Genomic DNA, 23825 nt, shown 5'->3' with positions numbered 1-23825 from the left:
GAAGTTGTGTATAAGCATAGGCCAGAGTCGGATGGAGATACAGTTCTAAATATCATCCAAGAAAGTGTTGTGTGTGGAAATTCTGACCTCACAGAAATCAAAACTCCTGTGGTCAGCTGTAGGATTAGGATTTCACTGCATATTACTGACTTGATCAAAGGGTTTTTTGAGCTAGATTATCCTGTCAGTGCTTCAGAAAGGGACTTTATCCCCTTCTATCTGAGAGGATAACTTATGTTTGTTTGTTAATTTCAGTAATTCAGAAATAATATAAAGTGGGAGCAATTTATTGCTGAGGAGACAGAGGAAGACTGATATTTCTTTTTGCCCTTTCCCTTTTTTTTCAGTTTCAACTCCTCTCACAAGTAGTAAGGGTCCAGTCAAACTGAAATCCCCAAAGAACCATATTTTGAAAGGTCAAACAAGCCCTGCTTAGGGGATGAACTGTGGGTGGCAAATTCTGGGCTGAGGCAGCTACAAGGGCAGACTGAGATCGGAATAGCCCAAGCTGTAGGAAGTGTGGTAAGATGCTGTCCTTTATCAGTGATGACATTAACAAATAACAGGCCTTGTCGTGCCTTTTAGGTCAGCTTGCCTTTCAAATGTGTCCTCCTGGCAAATCTGGTCATAGTCCATGGATATGCTTATGTGAAATCATATTCCCAAAGCACAGAACGGGAACAGTATGCTCCCAGGGAGCAAAATCTCAGAAATATTGTTTATGGGGATATTGCCACACTCCTCTCAGTGGGCAGGTAAAGGCTGGGAATATTTTCTTCTGGAGGCAGTCTGGGATCCCATGGGACTGGTTCTTCTACTGCTGCCTAAAGACGCTCTCATTCTTTCCCTGCTAAGTATTCATTTTTCTCATGCTCATGATTTGAGAAAGAAAAACCCTATTTTGCTGTTTCCTGTAGGAAGCACACAGTACCATTCTTGGGGCACTGCTTTGTGGACACTCAGAGGAAATTTCTGTATTCTGCCCCTTCTGTATAGTTCAGTGTTAAACACGTTTGTGTGCTTTATTGGGCAAGAGATAAATGAATGGCTTTTTCCTTTTTTTTTCTATTTTTTTTTTTGGTCACTTTAACTGGTTTTAGGTTTATTTTTCTTTCAACTAAATGCAAAATATAATCAACATATTCAAATAGTCACAAATACCAGATTTGGATCAACAGTGTAATTTTAGCTGAGAGCAGGCCAGCAAAATGCTCTAAATCCAAATGTAGCTTTAGAGCTTCAGATGAGAAGGGTTGGCAGTTCCTGGGCCAAAAGCCCTTTCTACAGATGGAAAGATTTGTTGTACAAACACAGTGCATCTCTTCATGGCTCTTTTTGGAAACAAGCTGGCTATCTGCAGTCCACTTGGAGCCCATGAATAAAAATAATTAAATATTATTCTGTTGCAGCATTAAGGAAATGCAGACAATTTATTGCATTTCTAAGACAAGCTGGGAGCTGAGGTTCTGTAGGGGCCTTGTTTGCTAAACCCCGAGGCTGGCTAAAGCATTTGAGACTGTTTAAAAATGGGCTAAACCTGGGCCTTGAACCGCTATAAATTGCATAGACCTGTCTTTGACCCTCCTCACAATGGTCCAAATGGAGGAGTTCTGCAGAAGTCCTCTCTGCCCCTGCTTTGCTGCCTCTCATATAAATGGCTTATTAGCATTCTGCTAAGCATTTGACCCCACAGTAATTTGGTCACCACTTGGGTGTCCAGCATGGTCCCATAAATGCTGCTGTTTCACTTACAGACAAATCAATATTTATTACTGATCAGCCCACGTTTGCTCCTCAGACCTTCACAGAGACCCAGTGTTGCAACAGCTTGCCCTGGCAATTCATTAATCGCTGTGCAGACAGACAGTGAGTCTGGCAAATGGGCTGGAGGAGGATGTTGCAAACAAAATATGGGATAGAATCAGCCAGGGGGTAATTTGATTTGATCTTTTAAATAGTTTCTGGGAGGGCTGGGGACAGTCTCCTGGCACTCCACAGCTAGGCAGAAGACCCAGTAGCCCTTTTGCACCCTGGTCCCTGATGCAAGGGCTGTGTGGACTTTATGCTGTGTTTGCCCAGAGTCTGTGCTCAGAATCTTTGATTTCCATAAGAGCTGAGAAGGCTCAGGGCTTTCCAGGACCCAACATAACATCAGTTATGCTGGTGCACGTAGCACTAAACATCATTGGGATTTCCCTTTCACAATCTGCCACTTTCAGCCAGGTCTGCAAGCTCAGAGCTGCTTTCTTTTAGCTACTGCTGGTGTTTGGGTAGACAGGATCAGTAGATTTCTGCCCTGCAGGAGCTGCACGACAGGAAGATAAGGTGTTGCTCCTGTGTAGGTGAAAAACAAGTCACCCATCTCCATACCCAGAACTGATACCACATCAACCTGGAGTCAGTTTTTTGTAGTTTATTGTAAGCTCCACACAAAGTACTTTGTCAATCTTGAGAAAAAAGTGTATTTAATGAAAGTAAGCCACTATTTTACATTCATTTTTTCACTTGAAGGTTTAATGATTCAAACCCTGCCCCTGAGACCTTTCTGATTCAGGCCAGCAAAATCCTGCAGACATCACTGCCAAAAGCCACCGCAGATTTCAGCCCCCACCAATTTGTCTACACAGCCTGGACCCTTCAGTTCGTGGTGTGTCCCTGAGAAGAGTGGTCATTCACTCTAACACTGACAAATCCTTTGCTGTGGGAGTGCCAGGCAGCTTTTTTCCCAGTGCCTAATCTAAAAACATTTACCAGTGTACCTCAGCCCAAGCTGATAGTGGGGAGTCTGAAGCACAGTGGAGCGAGTCCTCCACCATCACACAAAGCTCAGGGATAGAGCCAGGAGATAAACCCACATAAAAACCAGGCTCAGGATGGCTGCCTGTGCTCACCCTACACATGGTGTAAGTAGTGACCCCTCTCTAGGGATTGACCCCTCTCTAGGGATCAAACATACCTTTTTCTACTCCCCCGTCCGACTAGTTTAACTCAAGGGGTTGGAGGTGCAGGAAAGTTTCTAACGACAAGGCGAGAGAGTATTTCTTGAGCAACTAAGAGAAATAGCCGCGCATCCAGCAGCAAAGAAACGTATGTGGGGAAGATCTTCCTGAGTCTGCTGCTGCCATCTAGTGACTTGTTCAGGTCTGGTTTTTAGGGTAAAGCAGAAGGGTGCATCTTGGAGAGAGTGGACCAAATCCCACTTCTGCTGAGCGGGAGAAGGGAAAGCAGAGCTGGAGCACCGCTGAGCACCGTGATGGGTCTCCGCAGCCCGGGGAGCTCAGGCAGCCCAGGATCTTCCTGGCCAGCAGCCACCAGCTGCCTGTTTTTCGTGGCCAGCCTGAAACACATATGAAGGCTCCCAGGTGGGAGAGCTCATGGAGCCGGGCTGGCCCTGGGACAGTAGGTCAGGGGCAGTGGGCACTCTGCATGGGGCTGAGCCAAAGTGTGACCTGTAAATGCTGTTGCTGCTCCGGCGCCTCTGGACAGGTGACTTGTAGAAACCCAGTGCCACAAGTGCCCTCCACACTGTTGGGCTCAGCAGAAATCACGACTGAATAGTCCTGGAGACAGAGAGATCCTCTTATCCCATAGGTGGTCCATCAGGTCTGGGATGAGCCCCATCAGCAAGTCACTGCAGGGAACTGATTCAGCAGCAGCTGGCTGGGGATCAGGTTCACTTGGCACAACATACCAAATAAGATGGGGAGGTATCCTGAGTGACAGTGCTCCCAGCTAAGCAAAGAGCCACAGAAGGGAATGAGCTGTTTTCCAAGCTCTGGCTGAGCAAGCAAGGCCTATTTGTGCAAGAAAGTCACTAAATTAATTGCAAAAATTTTATTGATAGAGTCTGCCCCTTGTCTTGGATCAGAGGATCTTTGGGTCATGTTAGACTTTAAATATGTGTTGCTGACTTGTACTCAGTGTGGGGAGCATGTGGGACATGATTCCATGGCCTGAGCATGGTGTACATCCTCAGATGGAGGTCTTGTGCCCTTTTCACAGAAAAAATAGAACTGGAAATGGTGCAGAGGGAAGTGATGAGACTGCATGAGATAGCCCATGGTTTCTGTGCCTAAAATACACAGGAAAAGCCAGGAAAACGGAAAGTAGATGGAGGATCTGACAGAGAGATATAAATTCCTAGGGGCCTGGAAAAGGTGAATGACAATTAATAATGCTTATATGCAGGATCAAATTAACAACACTTGAAATAATCAAGTTAAAAAAAAAAAAGGTAGTAATTTTTCATGTCACATGTAAAGAAATGATAGACCTAAGTGCTGCAGAGTTTCCTGGAGACAGATGTGTATTTGGGCTCAAAGAACAACTAATTGTATTTGTGAGAAGTTCGCCATAGTCTATGAAATTCAGGCTTGACAACTGACTCTGACTTGGACAGAAGGAAAGGGCAAAGATGCAGGCAGCTCGGATCAGAGGGCCAAAAATGTAAGAATGAGGCAACAGAAGGGAGACCCAAGCAAGCTGAACACAGCAGAGCTGGCAGCTCCCAAGATATGCCCAGTCGCCAGCGCTACCTAGTAGTGATACTACTGATGCACTTCCCAAAGCAATGACTGGGCAAGGGCCCACAGTTACTGTGCTCCCTCCACTGAACTCTCCTGGCTCAGCGTTGCAGAGGGATGGGGTGGCCAGGCCCAGTGGTGGCCTGGCTTGATATGCAACTGGATCATCTTGGAGGAGAAGGAAGAGAGGGTTGCAACCTGGTAGAGCCACTGCACATGTGATGAACCTCTTTCTCTTAAGGGGATATGTGTCAGGGGTCTGCCTAGACCACTGGGTGAATGCACTCCTGGCTCTGGGAAGGAGGTTGGACCTGGGATAACTGCTTTATGTACCTAAGAGGTGCAAAGAACCTTTCGGTGTTGCAATTGCCATGAAAACACTTGACTTCCTCTTTTCTCTGTCTCAACACGCCACATCTGGAAATCCCTGTGATTCTTCTTTGTCCTTCACCTTATGTTCTTATTTAAGGGGAGGGTCCCATGGACATTACATTCTGTGTAGTCAATGTGGTCCCTTTTCACATGCTGGCTGTGCCACAGGCAGCATGTATAGTGTATGAGTTACAAGGCAATAGAAGACAGACCAACAAGGTTAATCAAGTGAATGCATTATTGTATAATGACTGTAGTAATACAGTGTTGATTTGGAGTATTACAGTGCCATTTATCATTTTATTTCAGAATCCTTGTTCAAGAGAGGTCACCACATGGGTCTTAGAAAGAGATTTTTAGAGTGTCAAATAATTCTGTACACCTGTTGTGGGGTTTCTTGCTGTTCCTTTGAAAGGGGGAAAAATTCTAGCTATTGTGAAAAATTCCTGCATTTTGGTAAGCCAGGAGACCAGAAGTAATAAACAGAAAATCATAAACATTACAAGCCAGCTCTGCACCAAGGCTTAGATACTCTTGATGTTCTGTATTCTTCCAACAGTGCAAAACAGCCACAAGACAACTTGCACAGTTTGTTCTTGCTTTCTACTAAAGGAAAAAGGATTGCTGCTCAAAGAATTTAGCCCCTTACATATATTTCTTTATGTTTATGGTGAATAAATGGAAAGATCAGAAGATGGTCCCAAACCAAATTACAAAGAAGCATACCAGTCTCTATTTCATTTTTGTTTTTCAGTGCCATGGTTCCCAAGAAGCATCCAGGAGCTGGACAGGTTTGCCAATCAGATCCTAAGCTATGGAGCAGAACTGGATGCTGATCATCCTGTAAGAGTTTTATTTTTTTAAGTTTTTTTTCCTAGTTATTGGGACAGATATTTCTCTCATTTACATTTGCTCTGCTTTACTACAGATCTAGTAGACTAAGTCTCACATGGTACAGGACAAGGGTGGTACCACATTTCTAGGGTTAGAATCAGCCTAATCCCTGATTATGAAGTAAATCAAACAAAAGGTTGCTTTAATTGAGCAAATACCAGGAGACCTTAAAAGTCATCAGTGGTCATCAGAGCACAGGGCCACCAGAAGGGTACATCTAGTTTTCCCAGATGAGTCTGGTGTGGTCACTTCAGACTCATTTCGTGCATCACAAACAAGAAAAATTTAAGAAACAACGTATCATAGCCCAGAGATGGGAAGACTGGTTTTTCATCCTTGATTACATACACGTGATTTAGCTTAGTGTCTTGTTATGCAGTTGTTAAATATGATGTGGTACTTCTTTAGTAAGACACAACAAAAGAAAAGGTTCTTGGTTCAAAAAGTTTGTGGTTTAAATGGTAGCATCGGAAAGTTTTGTTCATTGACTTAGCTGATAAAAAGATTTGTTTTGTGGTTTTTCAGTTTTTTCAGATACAAGAATATTTTCTGCCTCTGTTCCCTCTCCAAGCAAACAACAACTTGTTTTCATTGTCAAAACACACTGACTTCCATGCAGTGCACCAGAAATTGCTGCTATTAGTTTAATTGAGATAGGGTGATTATAAATAAATTACATGCAGTGCAACAAAAATTGCTGCTATTAGTTTTATTGAGATGGAGTGATTAGTCATTCACTACCTATTGCTTAATTCAAGATGTGTTATGTACCATGTACAATGATTCATGATGTTCAGTGTGGTCATATGAAAGGCAGAATAAAAGGAGGTACACTGAGCCAATGGCCCCCTTGTGTGTCATGTGGGAATAGACCAAGACTGTATTTGAAAAAAGAAAAATATATTAAAAGGAATGAAGCATCTTTCCTCCAGTTCCTAGAATTCGTTGGTGAGCACTTAAAAAAGAAAGCCAGCTGCTGGGGTAAATAGGTGTGACAGTCCACAGAGTGCAGGAGAGAAATTAAAGAAGCCTGTGTTTTTAGTAGTTAAAGTGATATATGGTATTTAATCACAGTGATCTCTGTGAAAGGTTAATCTTGGCCATTGGCTGCCTCTTCTTGATTCACACTCTGAGATTTACACTCTGCTTCAGCCGTCTTCTGTACTTGGTTGTGTTTCATGGCCTCTCAGTCCAGTTGTGCTGTTCCCCACTAAGAGACGCATTTATGAACGACCACGGTGCCCAGTGAGCTGTTCCCATTTGCCCTGTGGAAGTGCATCCTAGTGTGGGAGGATGTTTCTATACTCCAAGTGCTGAAGGAACTCCTAGCACTGAGGAACTTTTAGTCTAAAAAGCAGGCACACTGGGGTAGGAGAATGGTTATCCTAGATGAAGATTTAGAGGTTTTATTTCTTATCCTTGGTTTTATTGGTAATTAGTTGCAAAGGTCAAGCTCCCAACCACAAGGTCTATTAGACATTCTTTGTAGTCATCAGTTCCCTTCAAATGATTGAATTTGAAGTACAAATAGGGCTTTTTGGCCTGCTAAGTGCCTACTGTTCCTCTAGCAGTTTGAAAATGAACACTTTTAAGTGTGGTTCATGCTGAAAATCTGCCTAAAAATCTGATTGAGTTGATGAATGTGTTTCTAGTGTGTTTTGATTCTGCTCCTCTGGAGCAACCCAGCTGTGCCAGGAACAGCAACAAGCTTCAAGAGAAACCGGAGGGGCATGGTTATCTGAGTGCTGTTAATTCTGTGTATTGCTCTTGCTGGGAACGCCTTGTTGTTGCTGTAAAGGAGCATGTTTCCCTATTTTGTAGCAAGCAGATATGGGAGAATGAAAGGACCTGTGGGGCGAGAGGTGCTGTGAGACTGTGACTGAATGGCTGCTCTGGTGGCTCTGCAGACTGGGAAGGAGTGGTGCCCTTTGTGAGCAGAGCCTGGCAGGACGGAGGCAGCTTTCCCACTGCGCTTCCTGCACTTCCCAGACTACACCAGCCATGTCTGAGGGTGCTCAGTGGTAGGAAGGCTGTTCACCATTTGCACTTACACATGGATTGACCGTCCCTGTTTCTCTTCAGGGGTTCAAAGATCCCGTGTACCGGGCCCGGAGGAAGGAGTTTGCAGATATCGCCTACAACTACAGACAGTGAGTACCCAGTGCATGGGCAAAAAGCAAACCCACATCTCTTGCCCTCTCCTAGGGTGCTCACCCTGCTGGCAATCCCTGTTTTTCCATAAGAATCCTCCTGGTGTTGGCTTTTCTCTGCCATGTGTTTAAATCTTACTGTTCGTGTATTTATCCCCAAATCATGACAAAACAAAAGTAAATTGTTCCAGGCACATGTTCAGAAGAGAACATCACCTCCCTTCTTTCTCTCAACACCCCTCTTCCCTGGCTTTGTTATCTAATTGAGCAGCAGACTCTGTTGCTACTACAAAGACCTGAGCATTGAATAAAGGTGCTTCTGGTATTCTCCCCATTAAACCAGGGCTGGGAGAGGAGTGCCTATCATTAACATTAAAGCAGGAGCTGCATACACTATTAAAATAATGAATAACTTATGGTTCTGATGCTAATCCAGTGTCTGACACCCTACTTTTATCATGTCTGATCCAGCTGCAGTCAGCAATTTGGGCTCTCATTTCCCAAGAAAAATGAATGGACAGGTTAAATTCAGTTAGAGCAGGCTTGGTTGATTGCTTTCAGTGAAGAGATCTTGAGGAGAAAAAGTTCTATTCCCAGAACCACTCGCACATATAAATTAGTATTACTAGGCCTGATTCTTGCTGGGACTGGTAAAAATTGTGGTTGCAAAGAAAAAATAACTTATATTTTACATTTAGGGCTCCACTTTGCACAGGATGAAAAGATAGCCCCTAAGCAAAAGAGCTAAAAATCCAATCACAAAATGAAAGACAAAACTGAAGTGATTCATGGAAAATACAAGATATCTAGTAAAAAAGTCAGGACCTCAGTTCCCAGCTAGGAAATTTGAATAAGACACTGTGTCCAGATATAAATGGTTCTAATGTGTGCTGATAGATATCTCACAAAAGATGTACCTTTCTTGCACAGTAGACAGCAAATTCTATTCTCCAGTTTGTAGGCTTTCACCAAATTGTACACTGAAATAAAGCAAAAAAGTTAACCACGCCTCCCTCCAAGATTTGAACTAAACCAGTATGTTCCAAGATGTAACTTATTAATATTTAGTCTGTCATCCAGATCTTCAGTTACTTTGGAAACAGAACCTGTATAGACCTAGACTTAAGTCCCAAATGAACCTTTTATGTGAAGTTCTCAGACTTTCCAATTAGGTCTTCAGTAAATAGGGTGTCAAAGCCCATGTCTGGGCTTCTGGGGCTCATGGAAAGAAGGTATGTGGTTTTTGTGACTTTGTGTGTTAATTCAGGAAGGCACAGATGGATCTGTGATGTCTTTGTCTTGGGTGCTGCACCACAACATACCTTTCAGGCTCTGCAGTGGGGAGGAGAGGTCGGAGGTTGTCTCCAGCATAGGGGGACAGAGATACAGAGAAGCAGGCAGGAGGAGAGGCACAACCAAAGTTTTTAGACTTCATGGGAAGTATATGAAAAGGCAAATGTGCTTAGCTTGCGAAGGTGCTACCCGGTTGCAAAGGTGAGATGGGTCAGCGGTTGCTTGTCTTGTACTCTTCTTCCCGTCTTCAATTCTGTTCTTTTCTGTATCCCTTTTTTGCACCTATTTTATCCTCTTTCTTTATTATGTTTGCCTCTACTTTTCCTTTGCTCTCTGCCTCCTCTCCTGATAGATTTACCCATTGTTTTTGTTGAATGCCTAATTTTCCTGACTTCTCTTTTCTTTGCTTTTAGCTTGCCTCTTCCTTCTGCCTTCATTTGCCTCCAGCCCCACCTATCCTAAAATTTTTTAATTGAAATTAATTGAAATTGAAATAACCCTTGAAGGTGTTTGAGGATTACTTGGGAGTGCTATAGGAACAACAATCCCCCAGAAATCCTCATAATTCAACAGGATGTTTAAAGCTCCACAGATCAAGGAGGGCTGATACAGAGAGTCAGAAAATGATGGTACTCCAGAGGAGCTGCCCTGAGGCTCAAGAAAAAAAAATGAGGGAGTAGGAGATTGTAGGGTGTCATCAAGAGTTTAACAATGGGTCTCTGGGGCTTGGAAAACTCCAGCATTATTCCAGCAGTGATGTTAACCCTATTAAGTTACTTAAAACCCTTTGATTTTTCAAAGCTGCTGGATTCACCTATGGCCCTAACATTATTGCTGAGGAATTGGCTATTCACAGGAGGCCAGACTGCATTACTTGTGATTGTATGATTCCTGTTAGCTTCAGCATGAGCTAAGCACATGGAGGCCTGAGGGGGGGATTTGACTCAAAATTGCTCATTACAATTATAAAAAGTCAAATTGGCTGGACTCTGCATCTGTTACAGCACAAAGTACAGATCAGAATTTCTCTGCCACTCCAACAGAGTTTTATTAAGCTGATGGTTTCCCTGTTGTTACAAAAACAATTAATATAACGCACATTAGAGCAAGAAATAAAGCAGCTACTTCATATCTAGAAATGCAAAAAAGAAGAACATCTTGATAAAACAAATAAGCACTGATTTATTTTTAATACAATAATGCAAGGAGCTGTCTAATGGCCAATATCTCAGGCAAGGTCAGTAGAGCCCTTTCCAGCCAGTGCCTAGGGACAAGTAAGGCTCCTTTTGCATCTGCATGTCAGACCAAAGGCATCTTCCCTCCTGCACCAGGAGCTCCTGGTCAGCCCAAGTAAACCTGCAATATGAAGCAGAATACGAAAACTGTTTTGAAAATAGCAAGTGTTAAAGGAGAAAGAGTGGGGTGCTGGTGGCATATGACATCTTCTGTGTCGCTGCTACGGAGGGTACCATTTTCTTTCTAGTGGCCAACCTATTCCTCGTGTCATCTATACGGAAGAAGAAAAGAAAACGTGGGGCACTGTCTTCAAGGAGCTGAAGAGTCTCTATCCAACTCATGCTTGTTACGAACACAACCATGTGTTCCCACTGCTGGAGAAGTACTGTGGCTACCAAGAGGACAATATTCCCCAGCTTGAAGATGTTTCAAACTTCTTGCAGAGTAAGTTTGAAGCACCTAAAAGAACCAGATGAAATTAAAGGCCTCAGCTATCAGTGGGGGTGATGCTTCCAGAGATGTAAACACAGTCCCTGCTTTACCATAGACTCCCTATGGTATGACTTAACCTGTGTCCCATATCCCTCTCTAATGCTTCCGGGGGTACAGTTGGACAGATGTTCAGATGCCGTGCTGGTGGAATATATGAGTAACAAATTCCCTGCTCTTTCACAATTAAACTCTGTTTAACATAGAGAGAGAAAAAAAAAAAACCAAACCAACCCCAAAACAATTAACAAACTTCCACTGCAAGAAGTCTGGATATGGATAAATTGAACACATTAGCTGTTTTTAAGATTCCATGTTTTTTCCCTTCAGGCTGCACTGGATTTCGCCTGCGTCCTGTTGCAGGCTTACTGTCCTCTCGGGATTTCTTGGCTGGGCTGGCATTTCGAGTATTCCACTCCACGCAGTATATTCGCCATGCGTCCAAACCCATGTACACACCAGAGCCGTAAGTACTTTGGCACAAAAAGTGTGTAAAGTTGCAGCAGACTAACAGCAGGGTCAGTCCAACCGATAATAACCATGTGGGAATCGGGAGCACTCCTGGGAACAGAGCTAATGGAGAGCAGCCAAGTTACTACTCTTCTGAAAACTTTTCCAGAACATTTCTAGTCTTTTTAACAATTTTCATCCTCTTCTGCAAGTTCTTCTGGGGCAAATGAGATGGTTTTGCTACTGAAGGCATGCTTCTCTGGTGGCTGGGATGCAAGAGAACAGTGTACTAACACAGCTTAGCTATTAACACCCAAATAGTGGTGTGAAATCTAGTGCAGGAATGACTCAACATGTTGCAAGCAAGGTTCTGGCAGCAAGATAGGGGAAGCCCAGACCACCGAACCATCACTTTTTCAGTTTTATGTTGGAATGTTTCTCTCTGTCCCTGTCCATTGTCCTTTTCCACTTGCCATTTTCAAAACAGTTTTCTCATTCTGCTTCATATTGTTGCAATTCTTCCTCACCTCACTTACTGTTTCTTTTCTCCTTACTTCCCACAACCTCTTCTCCCTACCTTTATTCTAGTTTCATTCTTCTGATTTTACTTCCTGCGTTTGCTCACCCTATTCTCATCCTGCACAAAGCCAGGCTGAAATGTTTTCCACAGTCCTGGCCTTCTTGAGAGCATCTTATGCCTCTCCCTTTTCCATCTCACCAAATCACTTCTCTGTATTTGAAAAATCTAACAGTCCTTCGGTGAGAGATTTGCCTGTCCAGCTGCCAACTTCAACTAGTGATGAAATAATCCTACCTATTTCATCATGTGTAGCTTTCACCTCTCAGTGGGAGGCTATGGGCCTGAACAGGGACTGGAGTTGAGCTCTTGAGGTACATGTTGACATTACGGTGAATTGTCTTAGTTGCCTGAGCTCCATCTAAAAATGTTTTTTGTCCTTGAGACTGAAACATCTATGTTCTCTTTGGTGGGGCGATATCTTTCTGGGCTTTCTTGAACTGGGTGGGCAGTTAAATGGACGGTTTTCTTCCATAAGGAAAAACAAATAGTGTATCATCCTTCTGCTGAGTGATGTATGATGATAAAAGCACTGAAAATCCTGGAGTTTGCACGTATTTCCATCATGAGAATAATCTTAGAGCAAAATGTTTTCCTGGGAGCGATATTTTCTTGCAGGAGCAAATGCACTACGCTCTTGCCTATGTGCTGGCTCTAGGGCGTTCATCCAGCATTGCTGGACTTTTTCTGTATCACAGTAATTCAGATGTCATCTTTTCCTGCAGTGATATTTGTCACGAGCTGCTAGGACATGTGCCTCTTTTTGCTGACCCCAGTTTTGCTCAGTTTTCCCAGGTAAGTTGCTCAGTGGTTATATTATTTGTATGATTGAACACACGAACGACTAGGTAATTCAGAGGATGATCCAAGAGCTATGAAGGATGGTGTGGATTCACCTTTAAGCATACTGTTTAAGAGTGTCTGAGATTATTTATTTATTGCTCCAAACTTAGGTGAAATCAACTCCAAATATCGTCTTGTGTGAGTTGTTTTTTTACAGGCAACCCCTTTGTGAAGCCATCTTCTGAAAACCTTTTTGCAAATGTTGATCCTTCTGAGCAAAGTTACTTTGAGCAAAGGAAAGTTACTTTTGAGCAAAATAGCTCTTGAGTCAGATGAATTATTATCCCACCATGATCTTCAAATATTAGGGAAAGTGGGGATTTTTTGTTTGTTTTGTTTTCTGTTGAAGCCACATAGAAGGCTGAGTAAAGTGAGGAATTGTCCCAGCTGTAAGCATGGGAGAAGGCTGGAGAGGAGCTTTCTTTTGGTAGTGTTAATGTCTCTGGAAAAGAAGCCAAACCTTGATGGAGTAAATTTTTGCCTGCCTCTTACCAGAAAACATGAAAAAACACAAACATAGAAAGGCAGAATGGCAGAGAGAAAGAGGAAAAGAGAGAAAGAGAAAAAGTGAAAAAAAGAAAGAAAGAAAAAGAAAAAGAAAGAAAGAAGTATGGAGTATAGAGGAAGGAAGGGAGGGAGGGGGGAGGGAGGGAGGCAGGAAGGAAGGAAGGTAAGCAGGAAGGAAGACAGGAAGGAATGCAGGAAGGCAGAAAGGTGGAAGGAAGGCAGGAATGAGGAAGGAAGGCAGAAAGGAAGGCAGGAAGGCAGGCAGGAAGGCAGGAAGGAAGAGAAAATGGACTTCATGTAACATCTGAGAAGAGGAAGTTGCTTTGGTCTAGTTAGTAAGTTCTCAGTATTGCCTACGGGTTCTTCCCTTTTCCAGAACTGGGGTTTCCTTCAAGACAAGTCATCTTATATCTTGGCTTACTAGGATTTGACATGGTGACAGTTGCTCCAATGTCTTTGGAGTGTGTGTGGGAGGCCCTCTGATTTTGCACTGTGCAGTCCTCACTAGATAAAATAGAGAAAGGAACCTGGTCATATATAGTCTTGTGTGTCTGCCTTCTGAATCTGACTATTACATGCCTCCTGGAAAAGTCTCCATTATTTCCCAAGGTATGAATAAGCTCTTTCAAATCATGCCCTGTCATTCAGACAAAATAGCTCATTCAAGGCTCCAGGAAAAGTCCTTTAATCACTGCCCATCAAAACAGAGAGGAATATATAAGGCGTGTGGGTGTGATTGATTTACCTCCTTTTGTCCCTATCATTCTCTCAGATGTGCATTTTAGATTTGATCAAAAGCCTGTCAAAGCAAGAATAAAATGTTATTTGACCTCAATGAGCTTTGTACCAGGCACAAAGGATCATGCCTTGTAAATGACATTTGGACAAGACCCTTTGTTCGTTTTTGGAGAGATTTCTGTTTTAAAATTGATCTTGCATGATAGGAACATGTCCTGTAAACATTTGTGTGTGGTAGTAAGCAATGGTAACATTTAAAATGTGAGCAATTACATAATATGGGACAGGAAGAATGTTTGCAATAAACAGCTTGAAGAATAATGGTTTATTGTTACAGGAAATTGGACTGGCATCTCTGGGAGCTCCAGATGATTTCATCGAGAAACTTGCTACGGTAATTTAATAAATGAGGGCTCAATTTTCCAAAGCGCCCTGTGTTGTCTTAATTCTGCTGCCACTGAAGTCACTGATAGAACTCCCATAGAGTTGAATGAGAACAGAGTGAAGACCATGATTGGAAAACCCCACCCTGAAACAGTTGCATTAAAGGAAAATAGCTTTGGCACCCCTTATTCAAAGTGACAGTTGTGATTAAACACAGAAGCCCAGACAAGATTTCCTCCAGCACAAACATATTGGGCAAGAAAAGATGGTATGTTACTACATCCCCACAGGAAATTTCAGGAGGCAGCTTCAGTAGCTGTTCTAACTGCAAGCATCTCTTCCCTTCCACTCTGCCAGGCAGATAATGTCCTCTGCAGTCAATGTCACTCACCTGAATGCTACTCTGAGACTACTGAGACCCAGAGTTGTGAAGTTCAAATAAAAGCAAGGGTATTCCTGTGAGATTAGTGTCACCAGTGCAAACCCACCTGGGCAAAGCATTGCACAGCTTTGATGCTTCTGATAGATGAAGTAGTTCTTTGGAGCCAGGGCAGGTATCCCTTCAAAATGACAGACCAAGGAGTCAGACTAGGCCATACACCATCTTCCTTCACTATTGCACTAACAACCTGCTCATCCTCTTGTTGCTGCAGTTAGATGTCTTCTGTGTGAAGCAGGACACAAACTTTTATAAACTAAGGTTGAAACTTTTACTGGGTTGACCAGTCAAAGTAAAGCTTTATTGCTCTAATTTCATTGCCTCTGCTGACAAAGACAAACACAGTAAAACACAACTGTGTTTGTCAGGGAACTGAACTGCTTCTCAGGCACATGGAGTCTAGCTCTGTGCTAGAGAAGAATTTCAGTCTGAGGGGACATTTGTTGCATTTATACATTTGAATTTGACACATGACAACATTTTAAATAGAAATTCAAACTCCAAATGTATTCATTTAGACATACCGGTTTTGATCAAGGAATCATAATTTCTGTCTAATTTTCTTGCTAGGTTTATTGGTTTACGGTGGAGTTTGGACTGTGTAAGGAAGGTGATTCACTGAAGGCATATGGTGCAGGGCTGCTGTCTTCATTTGGGGAGCTTCAGGTGGGTTCTAGAAAACATTCCAAATATGTTTATAATCACTAAAATTTCTCTTCTAAATATCTTCAGATCTTTATTTTTGCTTCATATTTTGTGCATAGAAATAGCATGAAATGTCACACTTCATTGAAGAGCTCTGATAAGTGTGTAGGTGTATGCAAACACAAGGAACTCATACCTGTTTCTTTCCTAGTGGGTGGCATTATCATTGTATACCACAGAAGCAACTCTTTCCTGGCTGAGGTGGGATGGTGTTCAGTGGGTCTATATTTCTTTCACAGCACATTTAAACGCTTTTAAACAGAAATAAATTTCTTATCTTTTTGTTCATAGTATTGTTTATCAAGTGAACCTGAGATTCAGCCCCTAGTCCTGGAGAAGACTTCTGTGCAGAAGTACCCTGTTACTGAGTTCCAGCCTATCTACTATGTTGCTGAAAGTTTTAAAGATGCAAAAGAAAAGCTAAGGTAAGCCAGTCATTCCAGAGAAGATCCCATTTCTCGTCCATTGCAAATACAGTGCATCCCATTGCCATAATGGATCTTGGGTTGACAATGATGTTTCAAGAGGCATTAGAAAAAGATGGTGCAAAGCTTAAAGAGGCTAATCAGTTGGTATCTTCAGAATCTTGGGCAAATATGAGCGGTAATGGGAACACACCTTATACATGAAGCCAAGAATTTGTGTTTAGTGTAATAAGAGTCTCATCTAACCAAAATGCAACAAAAAAAATACCAGTCCAATAGCAATGATACTAATACTTAGGGTCAAAGCTGGATAATTAATGCAAAACAGGCTCTTTTAACATTACTAGAGTTAACAGTTCTTGTAAAAGAAGAAATCTCCTAGCATCTACTCCTTTACCTCTGAGGTTATGCTCACCCTTAAACTTTGTGTTGTGTCTTAAGTCAACAGTTTCAATCTTGGGGTTGTCAAGTAACAAGCACCTTTAGGTCTTCAGAGCAGGACTGTGATGTTAATGAATGGAGTTTCCCCTCTCTTTTGGGAGGAGATGGGCAGTATCAGTACTTCTTTTCTTCTTCCTCAACCCCGAGGACCATTTTTATGTTTTCTAACATGCTTTATCTCTTGCTTTTCCTACATTGGCCTCCAAATCTGTGTTACTTCTGAATTTACTATTTATGCTAAATATTTTTGTCTTTATCCCCTTGGTTTCCTCTAAACTGCTTTTTCTCCACTCCTAAGTTTGCTTTACTGTGAATAATTGACAAGTGGGAGTTGTTGATAGCCCAGGGACCAGCAGCATCATGCTTGAGCCTTTAGTGCCTCTGTTATCAGCCCATGCTGATTCTCCTTTATGTTATATCATTACTTGAGGGTCAGACTTAGTTCACTATATACAGTATAACTATTTGTTATTTCTGCCTATATAAAAATTAACAGTAGGCATTATAGCTCACAATTATTCAGAATTAAGCAAAACTAAAACAAATTAGGTAATAGCTCCATGGTCATTAGACAATTGTTATTACAGATAAACAAAACTTCAAGCAAGCCTAATATCCCCAATCCTGAGGCCTGTGTGGTTAGCTTAATACAAAGCCTCCAGCTTGTTACCAGCAGTGTGTTTACAAGACTACAAGGCTACGCAGTAAATCTTTCAGTCATCTGTGACTCAAATACAGATTCAGTTCCAGTTCAATAAGATTTTGAAATAGTGGTCCAGGTTCAGTTCTGGTTCTTGAAACAAGAATGGCTCAGACTGTTTGGAGTTCAGCTTGGATTTCACCTCACAACAGTATTTCTATTCCTGTTAAAAAAAACACCACCATATTTCTGGATGTTAGTCAAGCCACTGGGGGGTTAGCCTTGGTTCACACTCAACAAATTTTTCATTCGGAGATGGCACACAAGGACTTGTCCCAGACCTGCAGTTTCTTATCTTTCTCTCTACCATTCACAGATAAATACCTTCTGCTATTACAGACTCCTCAGCTCCAAGGTCTTCCTAGCTACCTCCCCTGCTGCTTCTTTAGTCATCATAGACCTGCAGCTTCTCCTTTTGCCCTTTATTCTGGGATAACATCTAAAAAAGATGTCCTTCTCTTCTGATATATGTTATTAGCATCCTGCACTTAGTTCCTATCTTCTCTATATCTATCTTCTCTGTTTCTATCTACTTCTATCTACTCTAACTGAGTAGGAAGTTCCTTGAGGAAGATGCTGCCTTAATTAGTAAAACATATCTTGGAGCTTCTTTTATTTGTTTCAAGGACCAAATTGAAAAAGTGGTTAAACTGAAATAGGGGCCTGGGTGCTGTTTGAGCGTCTGTGTTAGGGGCTTGCACCTGGACATGTTGTTTATGTGTAATAGAAAACATTCCTGAAAAATTATCCTGAGATTGGCCTAAAACTTTTCAGTTTAAGGCTTTCATCTTCTGATTAGGATCTTACCTTCAGCTGAAATTTAGGAAGACCATCTTCTAATGTGATCTCCCCCCTCTTATTAAAACTAGACTGATGCCACTAAATTCGTCATAGTCAACACAGGATTTTTTCACTGTCTTGCCTTGTGGTCTGCTTGCACTGAATTCTGTTTGAGACAGTGGCCTTATATGATAATAATTAGGTCTAAACTGAAGAAACATTGTGGGGGCATGCAGCATATTCCACTGTTCTGGGCATTTGAGATTTACCATGCTGAGTCACAGTCTGTATAGTGCGGCTTCATAATCAACTCCTGCGTGCTTTCCTTCCTCTTTCAGCAATAACTTCGGTAATCCAAAGCAGATATATAAGCCAGTATCCTGCTGGGGTCTAAAAGGAGCCTGGAACAATAGCTCTGACTCTCATTCCATTCAGAGTCCTTCTTTCCACAGTTCTGTGGTTATGCAAATTAGTATCTTCCCAAGATACCAAGATCTTAATGCTTCTGCCATGGATTAACTATTTTGCAAAAGAGAACACTGCAAAAAAGGGGTGAAAAGAATACTGCTTCACTCCATTGACTATCTCCTATCTTTGAAATTACCTGGAAACTTCTACCAACCATGCCAGAAGTTAGCTCTCTGCTTGCTCCTTGGTATGCCAGGATGGCATAGGCACTTGACCTTATTTTCCCAGAAACTGCAGACTTGGATCAGAATCTCTATATTTTGCATCACTGGAAGGAAAATGAGATTTTAAAGTTTGGCAGATCCCAGTGCTACATAGTTGGCCTGTACCAGGAGCAGTGTTGCCATGCCAATAACTTAATTAGTCCTGTTCAGGAAAAACTAAAGGTGGTAGGGACAAATGCAGATTCAAGTGTGTTGCAGGATGCTGTAGGTCTCAGATCACTCAGCAGGAATTTTGGTTATTTCCTCTGATGGATTTTCTTATCCCCCTGATCAACAAATTCACACAACAAGAAAAGAGTGAGTTAGTGAAAAAAATAGATTTTCAACTTTATATTTATTAACGTATTTTTTCTCAGGAAATTTGCTCAAACGATCCCTCGTCCTTTCTCTGTTCGGTATAATCCCTACACCCAGAGGATTGAAGTCTTGGACAACGCAAAGCAGCTGAAGAACTTAGCTGACACTATCAATAGTAAGCAATTACAGATTTGTTACCTTGAATTCTTCCAAACTTGGGTCAGAAATAGGAACCGCAAAGCAGATTCTGTCTGGTTTTATTTAATGTTCTGAGCCTGACCAAGGTAAAGCAGCACACATCTCCTTTCTCAGGCAAAAAAATAATTATAGACAAACTTAACAAGCATTTCCACTTGATTGTAGCTTCTTTAATCTGAAATACCCAGTTTTAGTGGAGGTGTTAGGAAAGGTCAGATGGTCTTGAGATGAATTCTGATGTGTGGCTCCAGCTGTTTTCAGTAAAGAAGAGAAGGAGAAGCTGGGCTTTAATCACATTTCCTTTTGCCATTCTAACCTTTTTTCTGACACATTTTCCCCCTCACGTTGGCTAGCCTGCCAAGAGCCAGCACCTCTGATATCGTGAGCCAGCCTTTTATGGCTGATGAAGGCAAAGGGCTGACCCTGCAGACCTTACTGCAGCAATAAATGTGTCCAATCCAGCACTTCTTTACTCACCTTATTCTTTCAGGGAATGGATATAAGGGGTAAAAAATATAGAGGAGTGTTAGAAATGTGCTAGCTCTAGAATTAACTACTCTGATTATCTCTGTTGCAGGTGAGATTGGACTCCTTTGCAATGCCCTCCAGAAGATAAAATGAAGATTTGTTGTAACTTGCTAATTACTGGCTACTGGCTAGAAGCTGCCATGTGCAAATGTCAGTCTTCATCTAGCCTCAGTCTGTTATATTCCAGTGTACTGCATGAATGCTTATGTTATGTATCTTAATTATTATAGATTAGCAGAGATATAGGCATCTGCAGGTGACCCTTGACTTTTTTGGCCTTCAGACACTAATCCATTTTTTCTCACTAATGCATAAAAATTACCTTATTTCTGGGAATCCGGGGAAAGCCTCCATATGTCTTGTTCCAAAGATTAGCCGAAGGAGATCTTCACCATGCAGATCTGTAGTCTGCTGCACCTGTGAGATTGCATTACCACTCTGGGACCAGGGACAGGATGTCAGTGATGAACAAACTAATCCTCTTCGCTTTCTCTCACAATCACTCTCCCCTCAGTTCCTCACATTTGTCCAAGGTTCCCATGGAGTCTCAAACTCTATACCTTTCAGGGCATATACATGTTCTGCTTGGCCCTCTGTAATTTTACTTCCACACACAAACACCTCTATCCTGAATTTTTTTTTCTAAAAATATGATATTGCCATTGATCCAAAGCACAGATGCTAGCAGAAAAGATAATAAATATGGTGCAGTCTCATTAACAAAGATTTATCAGCTAGTATAAATATACTGTATTTACACAAGCACCAATCTCAAAAGATCTGTGCAAGTCAAGAATACTGCATGCTATGATGTGTCATTGGTCTGCAGAGTGGAATCCATATGCAAGCCACTGAGCCTGCTTATCCAGAACAGTCTGTGCCTCCATACAGTATCCACAAAAAAAAGCCCCTTCGGAGGGGAGTTACCTAAAGGCAACTCTGTGTGGCTTTTTGCAGTTGGATGTGAGGTCAGTTCTGTGCAAGGAAGAAACCGTGCAGGTGTTTTAACAGGGCTTCATTACTAGTCCAGTCTCAGAGCTGTGCTGTCTGTAATGTTGTGCAATATTATGAATTCAGAGCTGATTCAGGAACAGTAATTTTATGGAAAGGAGAGATCTCTCTTAATAGACATACTCAACTACTCACTGTGGAAGGCTGACTGTGAAGGTTACCTTTTGCTGTGTCTGTCCTTCTCTGAGACTGCCTTATTCAGTATGAGGTGCCTCCTAACTTTCTGGACTCACAATCTAGAAGGTAGATTACCAGCATGCTGATACCAGCACACTGGAAATGGAGAAGAAGTGGTTCTTTCACTAGGGTCCCCACCAAAACCATGGAAAACCTGGGTTACTTGTTTCCTAGTCTGACTGCATTCAAACCCAAATGCCATTTTTCAAGACAGGTCCTAAGTCATGACACCTTTTTGAATCTTAATCTCCCATTTGAGCTTTAATCTCCCTTTTGTTGGTGAAAGCGGTTTTATTTTTCCTGGAGTACATCTCAGCTGAGTCAGCAAACAGAACCAGAGGTGATTTCAGCTTAACCCAATGGCTGAGCATGGAGAGAGAAGATCTTTGCTGTTCAGGAAGCCATTTCTGCATTTATCCAATAACTTTCGCTCAAATCAGCTAAAAGACTTCTTGAACTGGTCTACATTGTGTAATGTGTCCTTGTAGCTCCCTAGTTGAAGGAGGGAGATCAGCACTTGTAAGTTGGAACAGAATGGAGCAAAGCAAAACTGAACAGTATTTTTCGCTTGAAACATTTCTGCATCATGATACTAACGCAAATCAAGGGTCACATTTCTGTTAGAAGATTCAAAGATGGAGAGGGATTTGAAAGTCCATGAGTCTCATACCTTCCATTGTACTTGTTTTGTATTTGTAGTTTGAAAATCAATAGAGCTTCAATGTGAGCATCATCCTTTAGGAAGATAGAAAGTACAGCTGTTTTCATTATATTTATGGTGTGTAATAATATCAGTCTAAGTATACCAGCTGGAACCCTTTTCAATTGACATATACTTATGCAAAATAGTATAATTTTGATGCTTTGAAGTAACCTTTTTTATCTCTGTATCTTTTTTATTCCTTTTTTTTCTCATGACAATGTCTGTATAGATTTTTCAATCCTGCTTGACGTGTATTTTCAGTGTGAAAGTAGCCCACATTTTTCTCTTTTAATATAAGAGGACCCATAAGGTAATTGTATGCCACAAAGAGACAATTTCATCCCACAGGTAAAGACTTTCAAACTAACCTCAGACAGCTTTCCAAGCTTCTCTGCTTCTGGCTGTTGTTATGAGTGATAGCAGCAGTAGATCTATAGTGATACTGAAAACCCAAGATTCATGATTGTCTTTTATGTGCAAGCAGAATAGTTAAAGAATATTGATGCCACATCTGATTCTGTGTCCCTTAATGCAGGTTTAAATGATCAATAGCTCCAGCCAAAGCAGCATAACATGGCTGTTCAGCAAGATTGAGAGATGAGAAAAAGTTAAATGTTCAGTATTTAAAAAGCAGAGGAAATGTACAGAAAGCAGATTTTCTCACAGAACAAATTAACTTGTGCATACGTTCTTTAAATAGTACTCCTTAATGGGTGACTTCTTATTTCCATGCTTAAAGAAAATTAAAGCTGTGTAGAAAAATGCCTTTTGCATTATCTGACCAGTGTAATTCCACCTTGTAAAGTAACCACACAAGTCAGTCAGAATTAAATACCCAGGTAGGAGGGAATGCCCACCTGAGGTGTGCTCCAACACACAAAAAGGCTCTCTTGCGCTGTTTGACTATCACTCATCCGGAAAGATCATGAAAATTATGTAAACAAAAAAACCCTCTCTTAATGTGTGCAATTACCTAGAAACACACAACAAAGCCTAGCTTGCTCTATATTTGTACTCCATAAATCTTTGAATGTTACTCTAACTAACCTATCCAAAGCTAATTATTTAAGTAACACTTCCTCTGTTCTGTTCCACTATGATCACATTTCTTGATGTCCCCATCTCCGGCTGTTTCAGGTGATCAAAGAGGCCCTTTCATGAGGCCCTTTTCCTTTACAGTGACTTTGACCAATGTCAATGATTGTGATGAAGGGGGGTCTTGTTGGTACAGGTTACACAGGGAGGTGGACTCCTCTGGGTGTCTTAAGATGCCTAAATCTGACAGCAGCTTGGAGAAGGGACACTTTATTCCGCAAAGGATGCAGAAATTATTGAAAGAGGGATTAAGCACGGGAGCACTCTGTAGTAGAGTGTTGTTTTTAAACCTGTCTCTTTGCTGCTTCAAACCATGCTGACAGTTGTCAGAGATGATGTTCAAATGTAACTATGTGAATTTATCTAAATAAACAGAAATATTAATGCTGCATCTGTTTCAAATGAGTGGCAGTCTGCTCATACAGGGTGGATATATCTGCAATGGTAACAGGTGAAAAACATATAGGTAATCTGTGCTGATCAGACATGGCCTTTTAAAGAACCCACTCAGGTGTTCATGAAAGAGGGTGAGCCTACTCTTGGGGTGAGACAGTTTCACCTTCTGCAAAGAGAAGCTGCCTGTCCCCACGGGAAAGGATGACACACTGTACTCCAGTCCATCTATAGCCCTCTAAACTGCAGTATCCAGCCTGAGACCTCTTCTCCTGCACTCCTAGAGGTCCCCAAGAATGCTGACAAATGAACTCTGGTAAGCTGAGTTACATTGCTGGTGAGGTCTTCCAAGACCTGTTCAAGGCACAGATTTGAGGTGTTATTGGGATGTCCACTGGTTGGGCAAGGACTTTTCACCACCCGGAGAGCCAGGCCTCTCTGTCCTATTTCTACAGAGGGATACAAAGCTGTGTCATAAGCTGTGCTGCTCCAGCTGCCACTCTGGCTGATGAGTCCAGTCTACCTCTATAGAGAAACCTCAATTTGTAAGCAAAACCTGATTAGTGCTGTGCAAACATACAGGCATGGGACTCTGACACTAGAGCATAAAGACAGCCACAGGAGCCTGATGTCCCTGCTCTGACAGAATTTGTGACCAGTGCCTTAAACACACATCTTGAGCCCTAGGGCTTTTGCCCATGTGTCCACATGGAGCTGGAATAGAAGACCTTGTGCCATTTGCTGTTTGTGCCATGCCTGTGATCTGGATGTGGGATGCATGTACC

At 41.9% G+C, this 23825-nt stretch overlaps 1 protein-coding gene across 2 annotated transcripts in view; it reads left to right on the top strand.

The window, feature by feature from the left end:
- PAH (phenylalanine hydroxylase) overlaps positions 1 to 23038 on the top strand; it is a 38527-nt gene extending 15489 nt beyond the window's left edge. For both annotated transcript variants that reach the window (XM_018080598.2, XM_018080599.2), the window contains exons 4-13: positions 5650 to 5738; positions 7872 to 7939; positions 10716 to 10912; positions 11288 to 11423; positions 12710 to 12779; positions 14410 to 14466; positions 15466 to 15561; positions 15892 to 16025; positions 18995 to 19110; positions 19711 to 23038. In XM_018080598.2, coding sequence (XP_017936087.2) covers positions 5650 to 5738; positions 7872 to 7939; positions 10716 to 10912; positions 11288 to 11423; positions 12710 to 12779; positions 14410 to 14466; positions 15466 to 15561; positions 15892 to 16025; positions 18995 to 19110; positions 19711 to 19754 — 1007 coding nt within the window. In that variant the 3' untranslated portion in view covers positions 19755 to 23038. The remainder of the gene's footprint in view (positions 1 to 5649; positions 5739 to 7871; positions 7940 to 10715; positions 10913 to 11287; positions 11424 to 12709; positions 12780 to 14409; positions 14467 to 15465; positions 15562 to 15891; positions 16026 to 18994; positions 19111 to 19710) is intronic.
- The last annotated feature ends 787 nt before the right edge of the window (positions 23039 to 23825 follow it).

Source organism: Manacus vitellinus, unplaced genomic scaffold (assembly GCF_001715985.3).
Source record: "Manacus vitellinus isolate BGI_N305 unplaced genomic scaffold, ASM171598v3 scaffold_5_pilon, whole genome shotgun sequence".
Lineage (NCBI taxonomy): Eukaryota > Metazoa > Chordata > Aves > Passeriformes > Pipridae > Manacus > Manacus vitellinus.
Note: the sequence above shows the minus strand (reverse complement) of the source record. Positions and strands in the feature narration are given on the sequence as shown.